Here is a 22,428-nt window from a genome sequence, read left to right on the forward strand (position 1 = left end):
GGCGCGCCCAGGCGATCAAAGTGGACAAAGTTGCAAGATATTTATTTCCCACATCATTTGCTGTTCTTAATTTCATCTACTGGGCAACATTCTGGCAGTACCTGTAGTAGTAGTAGTAGTAGTAGTAGTGGTGGTGGTAGTAGTAGTAGTAAATTGGATATAAAAATGTTTAGGGTCTAGAGAAGAGGAAGAGGGAGAGAGTAGTAGTGGTGGTGGTGGTAGTAGTAGTAGTAGTAGTAGTAGTGGTGGTAGTAGTATGTATATTTAAATAAACATATAAATTAATAAGTATTTTTATTGTTGTATTATAAAAATGCTCTCTCTCTCTCTCTCTCTCTCAGCACAGTATATAATTAATAAAACTATGTAATTTTGACTAATTCTTTTTATTACTAACAAGCATTATCAAGATTACATTATTATTATTATTATTATTATTACTATTATCAAATGTTACAAAGACACACAGACAGACAGACACACAGAGAGAGAAAGAGAGAGAGAGAGGGGAAAAAATCTGTCTCTTGCTCTTTCTCTCTCACTTGCTCTCATTAACTCTACAAAATTTCTCTCTCTCTCTCTCTCTCTCTCTCACACACACACACAAACACAATCTTAAAATTCCTCACTTTTTGACAATTTCATTTTTTAGAGAGAGAGAAAGAGAGAGAGGGAGAGAAATTAGTATTGCTTTATCATTTTCCTCCCTCCCTCCCTCTCTCTCTCTCTCTCTCTCTCTCTCTCTCTCTCTCTCTCTCTCTCTCTCTCTCTCTCTCTCTCTCTAAGGCTGAAGTTCCCTAAGTGCCTTCTCCAGCTGGTGTCTTGCAAGGCCCACTCTCTCTTCCTGTCTTGCGATGTCCTCGTTTTCTATTTGGACCGACTGAAAAGTAGTAGTAGTAGTTGTAGTAGTAGTAGTAGTAGTAGTTAAACACATATATATGAAAGATTTTAAGTTTTTGTTGTTATAAATCTTGTTTTGTTTGCTTTTAATTGTCAGACAAACACACACACACACACACACACACACACACACACACGGCCCGGTAGCTCAGTGGTTAGAGCGCTGGCTTCACAAGCCAGATGACCGGGGTTCGATTCCCCGGCCGGGTGGAGATATTTGGGTGTGTCTCCTTTCACGTGCAGCCCCTGTTCACCTAGCAGTGAGTAGGTACGGGATGTAAATCGAGGAGTTGTGACCTTGTTGTCCCGGTGTGTGGTGTGTGCCTGGTCTCAGACCTATCCCAAGATCGGAAATAATGAGCTCTGAGCTCGTTCCGTAGGGTAACGTCTGGCTGTCTCGTCAGAGACTGCACCAGATCAAACAGTGAATTACACACACACACACACACAAGCACATCATAATCACAACTTTGCTCTCTGCCTCTCTCTCAATAAACATCAATAGTCCTCCTTCTCCTCCTCCTCCTCCCAACACACACACACACACACACACACACACTTACAATGACCAATGGTTGTGTGGGGTTGAGAAACACTCCAGGATTTTTCTCCAAGTAGTGACGAGCCTCTGTCTGTCCTGTGATGGGCCCTGGGAACACGTGCAGGGCTGTGGCCACACTCTGCGGGGAGGAGGAGGAGTAGTAGTAGTAGTAGTAGTAGTAGTAGTAGTAGTAGTAGTAGTAGTAGTAGTTTGTAGTAGTAGTCTCTCTCTCTCTCTCTCTCTCCAACTCCTAAAAAACTTAAAACAACCTTAAGAACACACACACACACACACACCAAAAATACCCAAAACACCCTTAAACACCCTTAAACACCCATAAACACCCTTAAACACCACAAAACACCCCAAAACACCCACAAACACTCCGAAAAACACAAACAAACATCCAAAAACACCCTTAAACACAAAAACACCGCAAAAACACCCTCGTTAACATCAAACTCTCTTCAATTCTTAGTCTAGATTCCCGCAATTAACTTTCCCATACATTCATTCATTCCTCTGCCTCTTCCTCCTCCTCCTCCCTTCCCTGGCAGTCTCTCCTCACCCCTTAGCCCCCTCACCCCCCCCACACACCTGCAGCACCGTTTGGTCCTCTACATTTGGCCCCACAGCCTTGAGAGCAGCTGGGAGGTCCACATTCCTCAGCACTGAAGTCTGAGCGTCCAAGGCTTGAAGACCCTGCAGCCTCTTCTCCCAGAACAGCTGTGGAATAAGAGTGCTGTGTTAAGGGGCTGTTTAATGCTGTTTTGAGGCTGTTTTTGGTGTGTTTTGGGGTGTTTTAGTGTGTTTTGGGTGTTTTAGTGTGTATTAGTGTGTTATGGTGTGTTATGGTGTGTTTTTGGGGTGTTTTGGTGTGTTATGGTGTGTTTTTGGTGTGTTTAAGCTGTTTTGGTGTGTTTAGAGGGTGTTTAATGCTGTTTGGTGTGTTTTGGGGCTGTTTGAATGTATTCTAAAGTGTTTTGGAGCTGTTTAAAGCTGTTATAGTGTGTTTTAAGCTGTTTTGGTGTTGTTTTAAGCTGTTTTAGTGTTTTGGGGCTGTTTAATACTGTTTTGGTATATTTTAAGCTGTTTTGAGGTTGTTTTTAAAGCTGTTTTAGTGTGTTTTAAGCTGTTTTAGTATGTTTTAAAGCTGTGTTAGTGAGTTTTGAATCTCTCTCTTTCTCTCTCACCCTCACCTTCTCTCTCTCTCTCTCTCTCTCTCTCTCTCTCTCTCTCTCTCTCACACCCTTTCTCCCTCTCTCTCTCTCTCACCCTCTCACCTGCTTGGGCTTGTCCTGTGACCCGTGCTTCATGTCGGCCTTGACCTTGCTGGAGGGCTGCGTTTTGACCACAGTGACTGGCTGTTTGAAGATGCTGGCTGTCTGACGGATGGGCGGCACCAGAGAGGCATCATTGCGCATCCCTCGGCTGTGGAAAGGTGAGGTTAGGTTAGGTTACGGAAGGTTAGGTTGGGTTGGGCTGGGTTAGGTTAGAGATTAAAATAGTGAAGACTGTTGCCATTAATCTTGTGACCTCCATAGACCCTTTCTATTGTCATTTGCAGCTAAACTGTCTTAAAATGCCTTCAAAACATGCCAAATTGTCTTAAAATGCCCTCAAAACATGCCAAATTATCTTAAAATGCCCTCAAAACATGTCAAATTATCTTAAAATGCCTTCAAAACATACCAAATTGTCTTAAAATGCCCTCAAAACATGCCAAATTGTCTTAAAATGCCCTCAAAACATGTCAAATTGTCTTAAAATGCCCTCAAAACATGCCAAATTGTCTTAAAATCCTCAAAACATGCCAAATTATCTTAAAATGCCCTCAAAACATGCCAAATTGTCTTAAAATGCCCTCAAAACATGCCAAATTGTCTTAAAATGCCCTCAAAACATGCCAAATTGTCTTAAAATGCCCTCAAAACATGCCAAATTATCTTAAAATGCCCTCAAAACATGCTAAACTATCTTAAAATGGAAAAAAATAATAAAATAAATAAACAACACACACACACACACAGACCTATAATCAAAGAGAGTGCCCCTCGGTTTCTTGTTCTTCCTGGCCAGCATTGGGTTGATCTTGCCAGTCCGGAAGTCGAAGGAGGAGAGGTCAACCGTGTCACCAAGATACCGGGTCAACTGTGGCTTGCTGCGAAACTTCTTGCCATTGGGACTGTGAGAGAGAGAGAGAGAGAGAGAGAGAGAGAGAGAGAGAGAGAGAGAGAGAGAGAGAGAGAGTTATTTATTAGTCATTTGTGTGGATATTATAAATTTCTTACTTTTACTTAAATTAATTCGAGAGAGAGAGAGAGAGAGAGAGAGAGAGAGAGAGAGAGAGAGAGAGAGAGAGAGAGAGAGAGAAACAACAAATACTTCATAAAACACGCTAATTAAATCTATATTCCACATTGAGAGAGAGAGAGAGAGAGAGAGAGAGAGAGAGAGAGAGAGAGAGAGAGAGAGAGAGAGAGAGAGAGAGAAATACTGACAGAGAGAGAGAGAGAGAGAGAGAGAGAGAGAGAGAGAGAGAGAGAGAGAGAGAGAGAGAGAGAGAGAGAGAGAGAGAGAGAGAGAGAGAGAGAGAGAGAGAGAGAGAGCTTCCTACCTGTAGTAATAAACATCGACCTTCCCACAAGTCAGCCCAGTTTTCCTCAGCACTTCCTCTCTTTTCCAGCCCCGGGGCAGCGCTGAACACTCGTACCGCCTCTTCTCTATCTGCACCGACATCCTGAGCGAGTGAGAGTGAGTGAGAGTAAGTAAATTTGGTGTTTTTCTCAATGGTTGGTGTTTATGATGCTTCTTGACTCAGAGCCCGCGGGTACAACATGTTTTGTTTGGGCCGTATTTTGTCGACATTAGTTAATTTTTTCTCGTTTATCAGATTTGGGTAAGATTTTGTTAATTTTTAATGTTTAATTTCATGTTTGTTATTTTTTTGTTGTTTTTTGGTGTATTTGCGGCTTTGCTACTATATATATTTTTTCCTCCCTCATTTTGTCAACATCAATTTTGTTTTCTTATATTTATCAGACATGACCAATATTCTTATTTTCTATTTTAAGTGTAATTTTAATTTCGTTATTTTACTGTTGTATTTGGTGTGATTGCGACTTTGCGACTTTATTTTCTTTAACCCTGTATTTTGTCGACATCGATTTATTTACCAGAATTGACCAAGATTTATTATTATCTTAATTTTTTTAGCTGTGACTTGAACTTTGTCATTTTTGCGCCGAACCTGGTATATGATTGCGACTTTGCGATTTCTCATTGCAACTTAAAGACTTTGCGAGAGTGTATGTGTTCATTTATGTATATATTTATGTATATATGCAATAACACATTGAGACAACACCCCACACGCATTAAACACACTCAAAACACCACTTCAACGCACCCAGTCCACTCAACACACTCAAAATTAACGCAAACACACTCAATACACCACAAATCACCTCAAAACATCAACAAACACACTCAAAACACCACAAATCACCTCAAAACATCAACAAACACACTCAAAACACCACAAATCACCTCAAAACATCAACAAACACACTCAAAACACCACACATCACCTCAAAACATCAACAAACACACTCAAAACACCACACATCACCTCAAAACATCAACAAACACACTCAAAACACACACATCATATCATATATATATATATATATATATATATATATATATATATATATATATATATATATATATATATATATATATATATATATATATATATATATATATATATATATATATATATATATATATATATATATATATCCTTGGTAAGCATCATGGGAGACACGGTCTGCATCTCGGCAAATTATATATATGTAATTATTACAGCATAGACATACATTTAGTACTATCATACATATTATTTCTTTCATTTATAATGAAGTAATACTTTAACTATTGTAACCAATGCATTTGTATGTGTTCTTAAATATATGAGTCGGTCACCGGTGTGAGTGAGTTTTGGGTGACGAAAGATGGACAAGACGAGCTACGTTAGTTGCAGTCTGGCGAACACACGAGCTGGCCATTGTGACCCCTCGGGCGCTTGCCAGGGACCTGTGTGTGTGTGTGTGTGTGTGTGTGTGTGTGTGTGTGTGTGTACGAGACTATCCTTGTGTAGTGTAAATAACTGCATTGTTAATATAAGGAAAACCCAAGCTGTATTTTCGTTAACTCCCTTGAAAAGACAGTGTGAGAGAGTTCCTGAACAAACGACACTGCTACTCTGCGCCCTCTCCGTGGTAACATAGCATTGACCACAACATAGTTGTAGTGGTGGTGGTGGTGGTGATGATAAGAAAATCTTGTTCATTATTTTATTACGACTGAGAGAGAGAGAGAGAGAGAGAGAGAGAATATGATAGTGTACCATTAAGACAGCTTAGGTCTAAATCATTTTCCTTGTTTGGCCCGCGGGAGATGCAAACACTCGCTATCACCTTCACTACTTCCCCCTTCACCAAAATCACCAACACAGGACACGATCACGAAGAGATAGAGAGGATTAAAATGTCACAATAACCATTAACTCGATACCTGAAGCGAGAATAACCATTATGTCCCATTAATAATAGCTGTAGTAATGGAGAGTTATCATTGACAGTTGTGTACCGTACAGACAGCACAGCCTTCACGCGCATACAGTGGTGGTGGTGTTTTGGTGTTTACTGCTCAGTCTATCTACACACCCAGACGCATTCACGCACACCCATAGATACTCAAAACACATTAAAACACACACAGAATGAAGCTAAACACACACACATACACACAGCCTTAAATGCTCAAAACACACCCATATAGACACAAAAACACTCGTGAACGCACTCAAACACACACAGAATCCAGCTAAATACACACACACACACACACACACACAATGAAGTGAAGTGTTACCATATTCCCAGGCAGTTTTTAGCAGCACAAGCGGCAAGACAAGAGTGAACCAGCAGTGCAAGGCAAGCCACCATGACCTGCAGCCTTCACCACACCCCTCCTTCACTTACTCAAGGTGTGTTTAAGGCCATTCGCTTATCTTGGGACTCCATTTACCTACGGGAGTGAAAATACCTCGAACTGTACCCAGAATTGTAAAGGTGATTAGGTAAACAAGCGGTCATAGAGGCAAGTTGTGTATATTCGCCGTTGTTATTTGCGTCCTTCACTCACAGTAAGCCAAACATGTGCCAGAGTGCACCCACCAGTCTACTATTTCATATCCCATGGTAATTTCTTCCTGACAAAGCTTCATTTTGTTGTGGTGAGATTTTAAAGGCAACATATGGACCCCGCGCCGCCGCTGTTCCCGCCTCCAGGTCCCCGGATGTTACCTACCCTATTGTCCCCGCCACCCTCCCCCCCTGGCAGCCTGCTCGGTCCAATACTTTTTCTAATATTTCGTGAGGGTAATATTACGCTTCCATGGTGTGTTTTTATGGTTTGTATAAATGTTTCGTTGTATTTGAAGTGTGTTGCGCGCCTGTGTTGGGTAAATATGTGGCGTTTAGTGGTGTTTTATGGCGTGTGTTAAAGGCTTTTCAACGGTCAAAATTTCCCTCTCGAATTTTGAGGTTTCTTATTTGAAGGTATAAGTGGGCCTTTGTGGTGTCAAAGGATCGGCTGTCCTCTTTTAGGCGTGAAATCAATCTATTGAGTGAAATATGTGGACTTTGAAATGGTGTTTGGTGGTGTTGAAAAATCGTCTTATTTTTCTTTATTTTATTTGGTGACGTTTGTGGTTCTCGGTGTAACTCGCTGTGGAATGCCTTGAAAGATACCTCACACTCCCTCAAATGTGGTAAAACACTCGCCAAGTGAAAATGGCTTGACTTTGCAGGGCGTTTTAGCAGATTTATGAGTTTGAATGTTATTTTATATTTAGCATACTTAATTTAGACATTTTTTGAAAACTAGTTAAGCTGGAGTTGTTTTGATATTTTTAAACTTAGTTTTACTATTTATCACGTCATAAAATAACAAGCATTCGGCCGTGGCTCCGTTATTTCGAAAAGTCATTTTTAAAATGAAATGATTTACGTAATTTAGCCGAGTGACCCCCGCTCTCCCGTTCTCTGTGATGACCACAGCCCCGGGCTGCCGCCTCTTTTCCAAACCCGCAGTTCGTCAATATTTTGCCTAATATCTGGTGATTCCTGCGTGTTTTCGTGTGTTTCTAGGTTCAGGTGTGTAGATAGTAGTAGCAGAAGGAAGTAGAAAGGAGAAATAAAGGAGGATAAGGAGGAAGGAAGGAGAAAGAGAGAAGGAAGAGGAGGAGAAGCCAAGTCACAATACTTAAGTCACCCTCCTTCTCCTCAATATTTTGTCTAATATCTTGTGTTTTGATGTGTTTCTAGGCTCAGACGTCAAGACGGAAGCAACAGAAGGAAGGAGAAGGAGAAACAAAGGAGGAGGACGAAGAAGAAACGAGAAATAGAGGCGGAATAGGAGAAGGAGCCAAGGTGTAATATTTAGGTAAGTGTCCCTTTTAATCGTAACGTTCTTTATAATGCATTGTGTTGGATTTGGGACACATTTGGGGTGTTTTGAGTGTGTTGCAGTGTGTTTTGGGATATTATAAGTGTGTTATGGGTGTATTTCGTGTGTTTTAAGCCTCTTAGGTGTATTTGACGTGCCTTGAGTGTGGTGTGGAGGTGTATTTGAGTACTGGCATATTTTGAGTGTTTTGGGGGCATTTTGAGGTGTTGCATGGTGTTTTGGGGCAGTTTTGAGTGTTTTAAGTTATTTTGGTGCGTTTTGGGTGTATTTTCCGGCATTTTGAGGTGTTGCATGGTGTTTTGAGGTTAGTTTTGAGTGTTTTAAGATGTGTGGGTGTGTGTTACGGGTCTTTTGGGTGTGTGAGGGTGATTTGGTGTATGTTGGGTGTTTTAGTAAGTTTTGGGTGTGTTTGGGGGCATTTTGAGGTGTTGCAGGATGTTTTGAGTGTGTTTTGGGTGTTGTAAGTGGTTTGGGGTGTGTTGGGTGTGTGTAGGAGTGGTTTGTGTGTACTGGGTGTTTCTAGTGAGTTTTGGGTGTGTTTTGCGGCATTTTGAGGTGTTGCATGGTGTTTAGGTGTTGTAAGTGGTTTGGGTGTGTGTTGGGGACGATTTTGGAGTATATTTGTTGTGTTTAGTGAGTTTTGTGTGTTTTGTGGCATTTTGAGGTGTTGCATGGTGTTTTGGGTGTGTTTTAAGTGGTTGGGGTTGATTTTGGGTGTTTTAGTGAGTTTTGTGTGTTTTGGGCCTTTTTAGGTGTTTATTAGTGATATTACTCAGAGCGCTGTATTTAACCCATTCAAATAGCCCGCGTAGAGTTACAATCTAAGTCTACAATTAAATCTGTATATATATATAACCTAAATACTCCTTAAAATTGAGTCACTAATACCACAAAAAACATCGCCATTAATTTGTGTGTGTGTGGCGTGAGGATAACAAGCAGTTAGCAGCCTCTTGTTCCATGTCCCTGTGCGAAAGTATGGCAAGAAAACAAATGGAGTGCGGTATATAATTATTAATCTCCCACCAATCTCCTGTTTTTGTTAGCGCTGAAATGTGTCTCAGTGAGCACAAAGTTAGTGTGATGTTATAGTGCGGTGTGGATGTGAGGGCGTGAGGTGGGCGTGTGTCAGCCAAAGGAAGGGCAGCACATTCGAAGACAGCCGAGGTGATCCCACACCAGCTGAACAAATCCTCGGCCTTTTGTCTTATGGCGGCGGGCGAGTGTGGTTCCTTGTGTGTGCGTGCGTGCGTGGCGTCTTGGTTAGTGTAGTGATAGTGTGTTGATCCTATTGAATGCGTCTTCCTCGCGTTGGATTTGGTAAGTTGAGGTTGTTATTTAAGCCTCATTATCACTGCAATAAAGTACTAAGCCGCTACTAAGCATTAACCTGAACCACGTGACTCCTATACTGATCTCCGTTAATAATGAAATACTAGCTTTGATAAGCACACCACACTAACTCCCTCCTTCTCCTCTTTACAGGTGAGTACCCGTATCACAGGTCACACCGTGGGACTGACACCGCTGGAGCAACCCTTCGGAATAAAGTCAAGTACAAATTACGGTTTGCTAGGCGTTAGGTGTTAGGCATAGGGCGATAGGCGGCGCGGCTAACCATTCTCTTCCAGGTACAAAGTAACCTTCTCTTCCAGGTACATGTTAATTATCTAGTCTTCCCCAGTAATGCCCTGGTTAGCGCACCGTGGCGGCGATCCAGGAGCCTCCTGCTGGTGGCGGTGGTGGTGGCGTGGCGGGCGTGCACGTGCTATCATATGGTACGTGAATGGTTGGGTTTAGTACGGTTAGTGAAATGATGTACAGTTTCTTATCACTTTTTTAGTTTGATTTATTTTTTGGGTGTGGTTTGATATGGCATTTTTGTTGTTCCAGGGTTGCGTGGTAGGTGCGTTCACTGGTCTGGGCTGTGTTGGTGCGTGTTCTGAAGAGATGACCGCAGACACGCTGGCTGCTGATGACTAGACCCGCACAGAGGCAGTGTACTGTACAAGCTGGATGGAAGTATGCAAACCTCGCAATGAAGATGGAAAAGGTGAGGAAATGGTTCTATCTTGACTTTTGGCTAAAATAAGCGTCTTGTGTGTGTGTGTAAGATTATTATTATCTTTTTTTACAGGTCTAACTAATACTTATTTCTTACAGGTCAAACTAATATCTCTCCTTTTCTCTGGCAGGACAAACTAATCTTTCTTTTCCTCATGCAGGTCAAACTAACCATTTATATTGTTCTCTTGCAGGCAAACTATTATTATTTTTTTTTTTTTATGCAGGACAAACTAATGTCTCTTTTTCTCTTTCAGGTGAAACTCTTTTTTTTTCTTTTGCAGCTCAAACTCTCTCTCTCTCTCTCTCTCTCTCTCTCTCTCTCTCTCTCTCTCTCTCTCTCTCTCTCTCTCTCTCTCTCTCTCTCTCTTCAAACACTAGCAGGTGGTGTGACTTCATTTTTTTTTTTTTTTCTTACTTTTCAACAATCTCAGCCTTTTTCCCAACCTAACCTAATGTAGCACCCCATAACCACTCCCTCTCTCTCCCTGGCAGCTCCAAACACTCTGCGGCAAACTATGACATCATATTTTTTCTTTCTTTTCTGTGTATTTATTTTTTCCTCTTTTTTTCAATAATTCCCCGCCCATCCCAGCCTAACCTAGTGCAACAACCCCAGTACTATTCCCTCCCTCTCTTCTGCAGTTCCATTCATGTTTTTCAATGTTTTTCTAATATTTTTCTTGTTTTCTCTTACTTTTTCAACAATTTAAGGGCCTGCTGTGATCCAGATCTGAAAAACTGATTTCAAAACAAAGTTATAGAATTTATGACTTGAAATTTTGAGGATATTGTAAGGTATTGGTTGTCTTTGAAGTATTTACCTTGTTGTATTGATATGATAATCCAAATATCTTACTTATGTGTTTTAGGGTTCAGATTTTCCTGTGGTAATACTCCAATCTTTTTCCTCCCAAGATGAGTATGTATCTCTGATCACAGTTCTCATTTCTTTGTCCTTCAAATAATCTCTTGTCCATTGGAGCAAGGTTCCTCACAGTCCTCCTATGTTCTCTAGTTTCCAAAGTAGTCATCCATGCGGGACTTTATCAAAATAATGGGGCTAACACTGACCCTTGTGGCACTTTTTATGTCCAGGTATACTGTGTCCACCATCCGTCTCTGCTTTCCACTCCTTCTGTAACTCTGGAGTAGAAGCTTAATATAGTTTGATACACATGACTTCCGTGTCCTGAACCCAAATTGTCTTTTCAATATGACTTGTTCTTCTTCCAGATGTTTAACCCATTTTTCTTTGATAATCATTTCACACAACTTCCCAAAACACTTCTAAGTGACGTCTGTGGTTAGTGGTTCAGTTGCCTTTCCTCTTTAAATATCAGTATTACATTAGCTCTTCCATTCTGGAACTTTCCTTCATTTTAAATATCAGTCTTCTCTGTTGTCCCTCTCCATATCTTTATTTTCATTAGCTCTTCCATTCTAGTGGAACTTTCCCTTCATTTAGTGAACTTGTAATCACATTTCCATAAATTGTTTTTTGTGTGTGTGTTTGTGTGTGTGTGTGTATTGTGTGTGTGTTGCATTCTTTTGTGTGTGTGTACTGGTTGTGTATTGTTTGTGTGTGTGTGTGTGTGTGTGTGTGTGTGTGTGTGTGTGTGTGTGTGTGTATTTAGCTAGTTGTATTTTTCCAGAGCCTGGGCTTTACGCTGGTGTGTGTCTCCATATCTACACTTATCCAATTTTTCTTTCAAACGCTGCACTCATTGCTGACACCACTTCTTCACCCAAACTCTGCACACTCATTGCTGACACCACTTCTTCACCCAAACTCTGCACACTCGTTGCTGACACCACTTCTTCACCCAAACTCTGCACACTCATTGCTGACACCACTTCTTCACCCAAACTGTTCCACATCTCAACACATCTTTGCGGGAAACTCTATTTTTTAACATCTCTCAGACATCTTCCCTTCCTCAGCTTTTTACTATGCGATCTTGTTGTTTGAATGTCATATTCTTCTCTCAGTCTAACCTAACCTTGTCATTTTATTTATTTATTGATTTATTTTTAACAAACCTAATCTAACCTAACCAAACATTTGCAGGTCCGCAGAAAACGACACGCTGATTTATTTGAAGTCAAGGACGGAGCCTTGAAAAACACCACACCCGTTTTGTCCACCGCCATCACCACCTTCTCCCAGATCAAGGACAAAGTGTATTACAGACTCACACATAAGGAAGAGGTGTGATTGTGTTTGGGTGTGTTTGGATGCATTTGGGTGTGTTTTGGGTCTGTTTGGGTGTGTTTTGAGGTGTTTTGAGTGTGTTTGGTGTGTTTTGGGGTTTTTGGTTTTTTGTGTGTTTTGAGGTGTTTTGGATGTGTTTTGAGTGTGTTTAGATGTGTTTTGGTATGTTTGTATATTCAGGTGTGTGTTTGGGTGTGTTTTGAGTGTTTCATGTGTTTTGATCATTTGAATGTGTTTTTGATATTACAAGTGTTTGGGTGCAGTTTTGGGTGTGTTTGTTTGTGTGTTTCAGGATGTGTTATGATGCTAATGTTTTTTAGAATACAACAAGACTCTCTCTCTCTCTCTCTCTCTCTCTCTCTCTCTCTCTCTCTCTCTCTCTCTCTCTCTCTCTCTTTAAGAGTTTTATCATTGATACTCTGTCAATAGATCATTAAACATCTCTTAAAAACTGGAGGGTTTGGCTGTGTTTCTGGGGTGTTTGGGGTGAAAGAGTGTGTTTTTGTGGGGTTTGGGTGTGTTTTTGCATATCTGTGTTTTGTGTTTTTGTTTTCTGTGTTTTGTGGTGTTTGAGTGTTTTGGGTGGTTTGGAAATATTTGGGTGTGTGTTTTGAGTGTTTAGGAGTGTTGTTTATTTGAGTGTGCTTTGGTGTGTTTAGGGTGTGTATGGTGGTGTTTGAATGTGTTTGGGTGATATTTAGATGTGTCTCTCATTTGCATGTTGAAACACACCAAAACACACTCTAAGCACACCAAAAACACCCCAGAAGACCTCAAAACACCCCAAAACACACCAAAACCTCCCAAAGCACACTCTGAGCACACCAAAACACCCAAAACACACCAAAACAAGCACACTCTGCACACCAAAAACACACACACACAGAAACACACAAACACACCAAAACACAAAACATTCCCAAAACACACTCGTTTTCAAGGTAACCTAATCTAACAGCCCATAACCACTCCTTCTCTCTCTCCCACAGATTTAAATCTTGTGTTTTGAAGTTTTGAATGTTTTTCTGTTTTTTTTACATTATTCGTGTGTTTCAATGTTTTTTTAATGTTTCCGTATGTTTTTCATTCATTGTTCCTGTGTTTTGGTGTTTTTTTTAATGTTTCCCAGCACGCCATCACACACAACCTGCAGTTCATGCTTGGGATGGGACACACTGGGACAGCCTCGGACCGTTTGGGAGCAAGACAAGGCTGTGGCAATTTTGCCACTCAGACCTGTTGCCTTGTTACTATTATTGCACATCCTAAGAAGGTGTGTGTGTGTGCATATGTGTGTTTACCTAGTAGTATTGTACAGGGTTGAGCGGGCCTCGTAGCGTCCTGTCTCCATGTCTCCAATTTTTCCTTCAAGTTATGCACATTATGTGGTGTAACAACTTCACCGCTCAATGCATTCCACTTTTCCACCGTTCTATGAGGAAAACTATTTTCCAATATCCTTGACACACTGCCTCATCCTGATCTTGTTTACATGTCCTCTTGTCCTTCCATCTTCTGTCAGTCACCAGCACCAGGTCTTCCTTGTCTATTTTGTTCAATGCCATTGACTATCTTGTACATTGTTATTAGGTCCCCTCATTCTCTTCTATCTTGTAAGGTTGGCAGTCACATTTCCTTGAGCCATTCTTTGTATATTAGGTCCTTTAGTTCTGGCACCATCTTTTTAGCAATCTTCTGTATCTGTTCTAATCTTCTTATATCCTTTTCAGAAGTCGTGGAGACCACACCACAGCTGCATATTCCAGCCTTGGGCGTATCATGCTTGTGATGATTTTTTTCATCATATCTTTGTCCATGAATTGAAGTGTCATTCATGTTTTTCTTGAAGTGTCTTCTGTAGTTGTGTTTTGTGAGTTTTAGTCCATGTCCTCTTGTGTCCCTTGTGTCCCTCTTGAGCAGGTCCATCCTATCAGGAAGCTCCATATTATTCATTATTCTGTAGATGGTCAACAGGTGGCCTCTTTCTCTTCTCTGCTCCAGTGTTGGTCAGTCCAGTCTCTTTTCATACGTAAGAGCCGACAAGGTTGGGGCCAGCCAGTTTGGTGGCCGCTCTTTGTAGCCTTTCAATTTTGGTGATATTCTTCCTGGTGTGAGGTGACCACAGTACTGCTGCATACTCCAGTCGTGGTCTGATCAAGGATGCCAATAACTTTTTCACCATATCTTCATCAATATATGTGAATGCAATGGTAATATTTCTCAGTAAGTTGTAGGTCTCACCAACAATTTGATTGATATGTTTATTGGGGGACATTTCCTTTGTTATGAGAACTCCCAGGTCCTTTTCACTTTCCACCTTCTTAATCTTCTCTTCTCCAAGTTTGTATTGTCTTGTTATCCTATTTTTGCTCTCCCTAAATTCCATTATGCTACATTTGTTAATGTTGAATTCCATCTCCCATCTTTTCCTCCATTCCCATAGTCTATCTAAGTCCTGCTGTAGAGTTCCACCATCATCGTGCGAGCCAACTTTCTTCAAAAGTTTTGTGTCGTTTGCAAAGAAAGTCGTGTAGCTTTAAATTGTGTATGGGTGACTTTTGACGTGCCGGAACGCATTCCTTACTATTACATGTTGTAATGGGTTCGGTATACGGTAATTTTGATTTACGCTGAGGTTTTCAGGAACGCACATGTACCGTATAACGAGGACTTACTGTATATTGTTATGATATTGTATTGATTTCAGCTTCAATATGGCCTGTGAAGGAAAAGGTATGTAATCTATTTTGTGTATAGCATGTTTATTGTTAAGTCCTCGTTTGTTAGTGTGTCGTGCATGAATACTTTTTTTCAAGCTAACAATTAGTGGTATGTTGTATCTATGGTGGTGTTTGCTTGATTTAGGTTGAACCAATACTAAAGTGTGCTTATTGTGTTGTACAGTTTTGTGCATGAGAAGTGAATGTTATTACCTTTAGGTTTTCCTATTACACTTGTGTGTAGTTTGTATTGCTTTGCTTTACATTGTTTTTGCTTTGCCTCACTGATTATATTCATATCCTTGACCAAATATACTTTATTGCCAGTCTAACTGGTTTTCATGAATGGAAAGACAATGGTATGATTTTTTGTTCTGAATGTAAACATGTTTGTTTGCATTGATGTAGGATACCTAGCTATGTGTTAAAATGCTTGATGTATATTTGACTTGCTTGTGTGACGTCTCTGCTTTCCATACATACTCTTTAGTGATATTTTGGCTGTAGCTAGGGCTTACAAACACGTGGGTATTCCCACAAAACCACCCCCACCTGCTTCTAGGTGCTTAAACATGCATCTTTTATTTTGTAACTTTGAATGGTGATATGCTTATTGTGTTAGTTTCAACGCTGATATATAATGCTAATAATGTCTGAGGTCTGTGGTAATGGTGTATGCTCTGTTGTGGCATCTTGCATAGTACTTGATGTGATCAACTATGTAGCTTTTGTCTGCATGTACACCAATTGACTTTTCTCTATATATATACCTTACTTCTTGTGCTTGTTACATTTATTGTGTATGCTTCAAAAAACTGAATTTAAATATCATATTTAGATACAAAACATGAAATAAAAACACAAATAAACCATTGTTTTTTTCTGCTACCTTTATTATAAGTGTTGACTCAACACACTACAAAAAGGTACATACACACATACTGTGTATGTACCTTTGGGCATGTGTATATTGGACTAAGGACTCCACTCTGTGGTTTTCCAAGCTCAAAGACTTCCTCAGAGGAGACTGCACCTTGAAACCAAACCTGTGCTGTTCTATTGTACAAATAGTCCCTGATCCATCCTAATAATCTACCTTTTACACCTTTGAGAATGAGTTCCTCCATAATAACATCTTTGTTGGCCCTGTCGAAGGCACCCTTGAGATCAACGAAACCTCTAAGGCTAGTATTAACGCCATGGCCACTAGGTATACGATAAAGGAAGATTAGAACATGGCTAAGGGAGCTGGCGTTGGGTAGCCTGTAGTGGCACGCGGACACCACCACCACAACCCGGCCAAACCTCCCACATTTTCCCTAATATCTGTTATTCTTGGTCCACGCAGGATGTACCGGTGTCCCAAGCTGGTGGAGCTGCCCTCTGTCATGTACAAATGGCACCTTTCAGCTTAAAAGGCCACGATTCGAGTCCCGCCCAGCTGATGCAAACTTCCAAGGCGAGACGGACGGCAGGGGCTCTCTTCATTAATGCCACCTTATTTGACCTTGTTTGACCTGACCTGGGGTGTCCTGAGGGGTGGTAATGGTGGGGTATTGGTGTGTCTTGCTGGTGTTGTATAGGGAAAGGTTTAAATGCACGTTTTTATATAGAAAATGGTCATTGTGTCACTGTAAATTGTCTCGCCATACTGTGACTCCATGACTACTACTACTACTACTATTACCGCCACCTTAAGGCGCTGTCGATCAGGTTGTCAGGATAGGGAAACCCTTCACGTTGACTGGAATGTATTTGTATTTTATTGTCAAAACCTGCAGATGAACCCCGGTCCTCTGGCTTGTGTGTGTGTGTGTGTGTGTCTAACTGTCTGGAGCAAGCTCAACTCACGATGTTACTTGTATAACACCCTGCTCCCTTCTGTCCCTCTCCTGTGTCCCGGGACTGCCACGGACGGTAGTAGACAGGATAACCTGGTGACCCATCGTGTAGGGGAGGTACAGTATACTCCTCAAGACTCACCAATTTCCACTGTAAACATCTTCGCCTCTCTTCCTTCGCCCTGCCATCACCAAGCCTGTCTCTCCCTTATTCGTTACTTCACTATACTCTAGTGGCGTCTTAACTTCAGTTTTGGTCCTTAGCATTAAAACCTTAACTAACATACAATTTACTTCTGCTGGTTTACGTGTTTCCTTATCGTCGCGCAGACCCCTTGGCATGCGGCGATAATAATTATTATTATCATTATTTTGTCAGCCCTGAAAATCCTACAACCTTGAAAACACACACAAAACAATAAATAACAATAAAAAAGAAAGGTGACAACAAGAACAGGCGTAAAACATCATTATTATCATTGTTTTGGCAGCCCTGCCCATCCTGCAGCCCCCGCGAGTGATCCTGTACGCCCTGCCGCTGCTGCCGCTCCTGCTGGTGGTGACCCTGACAATGAGAGTCAACCTGTGCTCTGTTCTCATGGACTTTTACCATTATCGTGTGCTGTGAGAGGCGTAGAGCACTGTCTGGCTGCCCCCCCGTCCTCTCTCTCTCTCTCTCTCTCTCTCTGTATCTTATAGCACCTTTTTGTATGTTAAATAGTTTGAATAAAGGAAAATAAAATGTTGACTAATCAATATTGACTAATTATTACTATTATTATTATTATTATTATTATTGTTTTGACGTGTACAAGATGGTATATAAATAATTTGCCTGTGTTGTGTTACTACTTATGTGTGTGTGTGTGTGTGTGTGTGTGTGTGTGTGTGTGTGTGTGACCAGCTGATTGTTAGGGTCTGCATTGTATATAATTATTTTTTTCCTTGTTTCTACACACAGCCGTGAGAAGCGAGGCTGATCTTAGCGAGAAGCACATCCTTTCATTTTCATGTGCAAGCACTTCTTATGCTAAGTCAGTATACGTTCCCACAGGCTCAGTGTGGGAACCTCTGGTTGCTGGATTATATATATGTAATTATTACAGCATAGACATACATTTAGTATTATCATTGACAGTTGTGTACCGTACAGACAGCACAGCCTTCACGCGCATACAGTGGTGGTGGTGCTGGCGGTGGTGTTTTGGTGTTTACTGCTCAGTCTATCTACACACCCAGACGCATTCACGCACACCCATAGATACTCAAAGCACACTCAAACACACACAGAACCAAGCTAAACACACACACACACACAATGAAGTGAAGTGTTACCATATTCCCAGGCAGTTTTTAGCAGCACAAGCGGCAAGACAAGAGTGAACCAGCAGTGCAAGGCAAGCCACCCTGACCTGCAGCCTTCACCACACCCCTCCTTCACTTACTCAAGGTGTGTTTAAGGCCATTCGCTTATCTTGGGACTCCATTTACCTACGGGAGTGAAAATACCTCGAACTGTACCCAGATTTGTAAAGGTGATTAGGTAAACAAGCGGTCATAGAGGCAAGTTGTGTATATTCGCCGTTGTTATTTGCGTCCTTCACTCACAGTAAGCCAAACATGTGCCAGAGTGCACCCACCAGTCTACTATTTCATCTCCCATGGTCATTTCTTCCTGACAAAGCTTCATTTTGTTGTGGTGAGATTTTAAAGGCAACATATGGACCCCGCGCCGCCGCTGTTCCCGCCTCCAGGTCCCCGGATGCTACCTACCCCTCTGGTCCCCGCCACCCTCCCCCTGGCAGCCTGCTCGGTCCTACTTTTTTCTAATATTTCGTGAGGGTAATATTACGCTTCCATGGTGTGTTTTTATGGTTTGTATAAATGTTTCGTTGTGTTTGAAGTGTGTTGCGCGCCTGTGTTGGGTAAATATGTGGCGTTTAGTGGTGTTTTATGGCGTGTGTTAAAGGCTTTTCAACGGTCAAAATTTCCCTCTCGAATTTTGAGGTTTCTTATTTGAAGGTATAAGTGGGCCTTTGTGGTGTCAAAGGATCGGCTGTCCTCTTTTAGGCGTGAAATCAATCTATTGAGTGAAATATATGGACTTTGAAATGGTGTTTGGTGGTGTTGAAAAAACGTCTTATTTTTCTTTATTTTATTTGGTGACGTTTGTGGTTCTCGGTGTAACTCGCTGTGGAATGCCTTGAAAGATACCTCACACTCCCTCAAATGTGGTAAAACACTCGCCAAGTGAAAATGGCTTGACTTTGCAGGGCGTTTTAGCAGATTTATGAGTTTGAATGTTGTTTTATATTTAGCATACTTAATTTAGACATTTTTTGAAAACTAGTTAAGCTGGAGTTGTTTTGATATTTTTAAACTTAGTTTTACTATTTATCACGTCATAAAATAACAAGCATTCGGCCGTGGCTCCGTTATTTCGAAAAGTCATTTTTAAAATGAAATGATTTACGTAATTTAGCCGAGTGACCCCCGCTCTCCCGTTCTCTGTGATGACCACAGCCCAGGTGGTGACTGAACATAGCCCCGGGCTGCCGCCTCTTTTCCAAACCCGCAGTTCGTCAATATTTTGCCTAATATCTGGTGATTCCTGCGTGTTTTCGTGTGTTTCTAGGTTCAGGTGTGTAGATAGTAGTAGCAGAAGGAAGTAGAAAGGAGAAATAAAGGAGGATAAGGAGGAAGGAAGGAGAAAGAGAGAAGGAAGAGGAGGAGAAGCCAAGTCACAATACTTAAGTCACCCTCCTTCTCCTCAATATTTTGTCTAATATCTTGTGTTTTGATGTGTTTCTAGGCTCAGACGTCAAGACGGAAGCAACAGAAGGAAGAAGAAGGAGAAACAAAGGAGGAGGACGAAGAAGAAACGAGAAATAGAGGCGGAATAGAAGAAGAAGCCAAGGTGTAATATTTAGGTAAGTGTCCCTTTTAATCGTAACGTTCTTTATAATGCATTGTGTTAGATTTGGGACACATTTGGGGTGTTTTGAGTGTGTTGCAGTGTGTTTTGGGATATTATAAGTGTGTTATGGGTGTATTTCGTGTGTTTTAAGCCTCTTAGGTGTATTTGACGTGCCTTGAGTGTGGTGTGGAGGTGTATTTGAGTACTGGCATTTTTTGAGTGTTTTGGGGGCATTTTGAGGTGTTGCATGGTGTTTTGAGAGTGTTTTGGGGCAGTTTTGAGTGTTTTAAGTTATTTTGGTGTGTACTGGGTGTATTTAGTGCGTTTTGGGTGTATTTTCCGGCATTTTGAGGTGTTGCATGGTGTTTTGAGGTTAGTTTTGAGTGTTTTAAGATGTGTGGTGTGTGTTACGGGTCTTTTGGGTGTGTGAAGGTGATTTTGTGTATGTTGGGTGTTTTTAATAAGTTTTGGGTGTGTTTCGGGGCATTTTGAGGTGTTGCAGGATGTTTTGAGTGTGTTTTGGGTGTTGTAAGTGGTTTGGGGTGTGTTGGGTGTGTGTAGGAGTGGTTTGTGTGTACTGGGTGTTTCTAGTGAGTTTTGGATGTGTTTTGCGGCATTTTGAGGTGTTGCATGGTGTTTAGGTGTTGTAAGTGGTTTGGGTGTGTGTTGGGGACGATTTTGGAGTATATTTGTTGTGTTTAGTGAGTTTTGTGTGTGCATTTTGAGGTGTTGCATGGTGTTTTAAGTGGTTTGAGATGTGTTGGGGTTGATTTGGGGTGTTTTTAGTGAGTTTTGTGTGTGTTTTGGGCCTTTTTAGGTGTTTATCAGTGATATTAGTCAGAGCGCTGCATTTAACCCATTCAAATAGCCCGCGTAGAGTTACAATCTAAGCCTACAATTAAATCTGTATATATATATAACCTAAATACTCCTTAAAATTGAGTCACTAATACCACAAAAAACATCGCCATTAATTTGGGTGTGTAGATAGAAGGGGGAAGTGTTGAAGGGTTTGCAGTATATATATATATATATATATATATATATATATATATATATAACCTAAATACTCCTTAAAATTGAGTCACTAATACCACAAAAAACATCGCCATTAATTTGGGTGTGTGGCGTGAGGATAACAAGCAGTTAGCAGCCTCTTGTTCCATGTCCCTGTGCGAAAGTATGGCAAGAAAACAAATCGAGTGCGGTATATAATTAATCTCCCACCAATCTCATGTTTTTGTTAGCGCTGAAATGTGTCTCAGTGAGCACAAAGTTAGTGTGATGTTATAGTGCGGTGTGGATGTGAGGGCGTGAGGTGGGCGTGTGTCAGCCAAAGGAAGGGCAGCACATTCGAAGACAGCCGAGGTGATCCCACACCAGCTGAACAAATCCTCGGCCTTTTGTCTTATGGCGGCGGGCGAGTGTGGTTCCTTGTGTGTGCGTGCGTGCGTGCGTGGCGTCTTGGTTAGTGTAGTGATAGTGTGTTGATCCTATTGAATGCGTCTTCCTCGCGTTGGATTTGGTAAGTTGAGGTTGTTATTTAAGCCTCATTATCACTGCAATAAAGTACTAAGCATTAACCTGAACCACGTGACTCCTATACTGATCTCCGTTAATAATGAAATACTAGCTTTGATAAGCACACCACACTAACTCCCTCCTTCTCCTCTTTACAGGTGAGTACCCGTATCACAGGTCACACCGTGGGACTGACACCGCTGGAGCAACCCTTCGGAATAAAGTCAAGTACAAATTACGGTTTGCTAGGCGTTAGGTGTTAGGCATAGGGCGATAGGCGGCGCGGCTAACCATTCTCTTCCAGGTACAAACTAACCTTCTCTTCCAGGTACATGTTAATTATCTAGTCTTCCCCAGTAATGCCCTGGTTAGCGCACCGTGGCGGCGATCCAGGAGCCTCGTGCTGGTGGCGTGGCTGGCTGGCTGGCTGTGGCGGGCGTGCACGTGCTATCATATGGTACGTGAATGGTTGGGTTTAGTACGGTTAGTGAAATGATGTACAGTTTCTTATCACTTTTTTAGTTTTATTTATTTTTGGGTGTGGTTTGATATGGCATTTTTGTTGTTCCAGGGTTGCGTGGTAGGTGCGTTCACTGGTCTGGGCTGTGTTGGTGCGTGTTCTGAAGAGATGACCGCAGACACGCTGGCTGAGGCAATAGTGTGTCACTGAAGTAGCGCGCCAAACACCACCACCATCACCACCACTCTGTTATGGCAGTCTTTAGTACTAATAAGATAAACATCTATGGTAACTCTCTATTACTATATCTTATTATGAACGAGGTATTATGCTTACACAAATTTCAAATATCGTTTTATTGGTTATTGTAGCATATTTCTCTCCGCCATCGTGTCCAGCTGTGGTGATTTGGCGGGAAAGCTAATATTAGTTTTACAGCGAGTGTTTTCATAGCCCGTGGAAAAGAAAAGAAAAAAAAATTATTTAAAAGGTAGACTGATATTTTTGTGTCTCTCTCTCTCTCTCTCTCTCTCTCTCTCTCTCTCTCTCTCTCTCTCTCTCTCTCTCTCTCTCATATGGGCATTTTTGTGGGTGACAGGATGACAGGTTGCCTAAAAATGAAGTAGCTGGTACTATATGGTGATGAATAAGTTATAAGCGTCTTTATATAATACAGAATAAAATAAACCAGTTCTTATGCCAGGGTTTGATG

General features: G+C 41.3%; 2 protein-coding genes and 3 long non-coding RNA genes across 10 annotated transcripts in view; 4 read left to right on the forward strand and 1 right to left on the reverse strand.

The window, feature by feature from the left end:
- Nucleotides 1-277, forward strand: part of LOC123504623 (glycine receptor subunit alpha-2-like) — a 7,748-nt gene extending 7,471 nt beyond the window's left edge. For 2 of the 5 annotated variants that reach the window (XM_045255322.1, XM_045255312.1), the window contains one exon: nucleotides 1-276. This exon is cut by the window's left edge and continues 4 nt beyond it. In XM_045255322.1, coding sequence (XP_045111257.1) covers nucleotides 1-107 — 107 coding nt within the window. In that variant the 3' untranslated portion in view covers nucleotides 108-276. The other 3 variants (XM_045255330.1, XM_045255341.1, XM_045255301.1) reach the window with 2 other exon arrangements.
- Nucleotides 278-714: 437 nt separating this feature from the next.
- Nucleotides 715-4,293, reverse strand: LOC123504661 (methyl-CpG-binding domain protein 2-like). Its single transcript, XM_045255409.1, has 6 exons — nucleotides 4,059-4,293; nucleotides 3,474-3,626; nucleotides 2,725-2,872; nucleotides 2,039-2,167; nucleotides 1,464-1,580; nucleotides 715-880 (listed from the first exon to the last, which is right to left on the reverse strand). The coding sequence occupies exons 1-6, from the start codon at nucleotides 4,178-4,180 to the stop codon at nucleotides 782-784; spliced, it is 768 nt and encodes a 255-aa protein (XP_045111344.1). The 5' UTR covers nucleotides 4,181-4,293; the 3' UTR covers nucleotides 715-781.
- Nucleotides 4,294-6,250: 1,957 nt separating this feature from the next.
- On the forward strand, nucleotides 6,251-7,870 carry LOC123504718. The gene is made up of 2 exons (XR_006674927.1): nucleotides 6,251-6,494; nucleotides 7,837-7,870. It is a non-coding gene; the product is annotated as an uncharacterized LOC123504718 (long non-coding RNA).
- Nucleotides 7,871-9,000: 1,130 nt separating this feature from the next.
- Nucleotides 9,001-17,500, forward strand: LOC123504709. 2 transcript variants are annotated; one of them, XR_006674923.1, is made up of 4 exons: nucleotides 9,001-9,298; nucleotides 9,464-9,756; nucleotides 9,872-10,031; nucleotides 17,310-17,500. It is a non-coding gene; the product is annotated as an uncharacterized LOC123504709 (long non-coding RNA). The 2 variants fall into 2 exon arrangements; XR_006674926.1 differs by lacking the exon at nucleotides 17,310-17,500 and adding an exon at nucleotides 12,114-12,133.
- A 3,366-nt stretch (nucleotides 17,501-20,866) lies between these two features.
- Nucleotides 20,867-21,961, forward strand: LOC123504723. Its single transcript, XR_006674928.1, has 3 exons — nucleotides 20,867-21,260; nucleotides 21,415-21,713; nucleotides 21,828-21,961. It is a non-coding gene; the product is annotated as an uncharacterized LOC123504723 (long non-coding RNA).
- Nucleotides 21,962-22,428: the final 467 nt, after the last annotated feature.

This window comes from Portunus trituberculatus, chromosome 2 (assembly GCF_017591435.1).
Source record: "Portunus trituberculatus isolate SZX2019 chromosome 2, ASM1759143v1, whole genome shotgun sequence".
Taxonomy (NCBI): Eukaryota; Metazoa; Arthropoda; class Malacostraca; order Decapoda; family Portunidae; genus Portunus; species Portunus trituberculatus.

What these genes read in the sequence shown, in the direction of transcription:
- LOC123504661 (XM_045255409.1), bottom strand. Translation starts at nt 4,180, where the DNA reads ATGTCGGTGCAGATAGAGAAGAGGCGGTACGAGTGTTCAGCGCTGCCC. An exon ending in AGGACCAAACGGTGCTGCAG is followed by an intron (nt 1,581 to 2,038) that starts GTGTGTGGGGGG and finishes TCCTCCCCGCAG; the next exon opens with AGTGTGGCCACAGCCCTGCA. An exon ending in CCACACAACCATTGGTCATT is followed by an intron (nt 881 to 1,463) that starts GTAAGTGTGTGT and finishes ACTACTTTTCAG; the next exon opens with TCGGTCCAAATAGAAAACGA.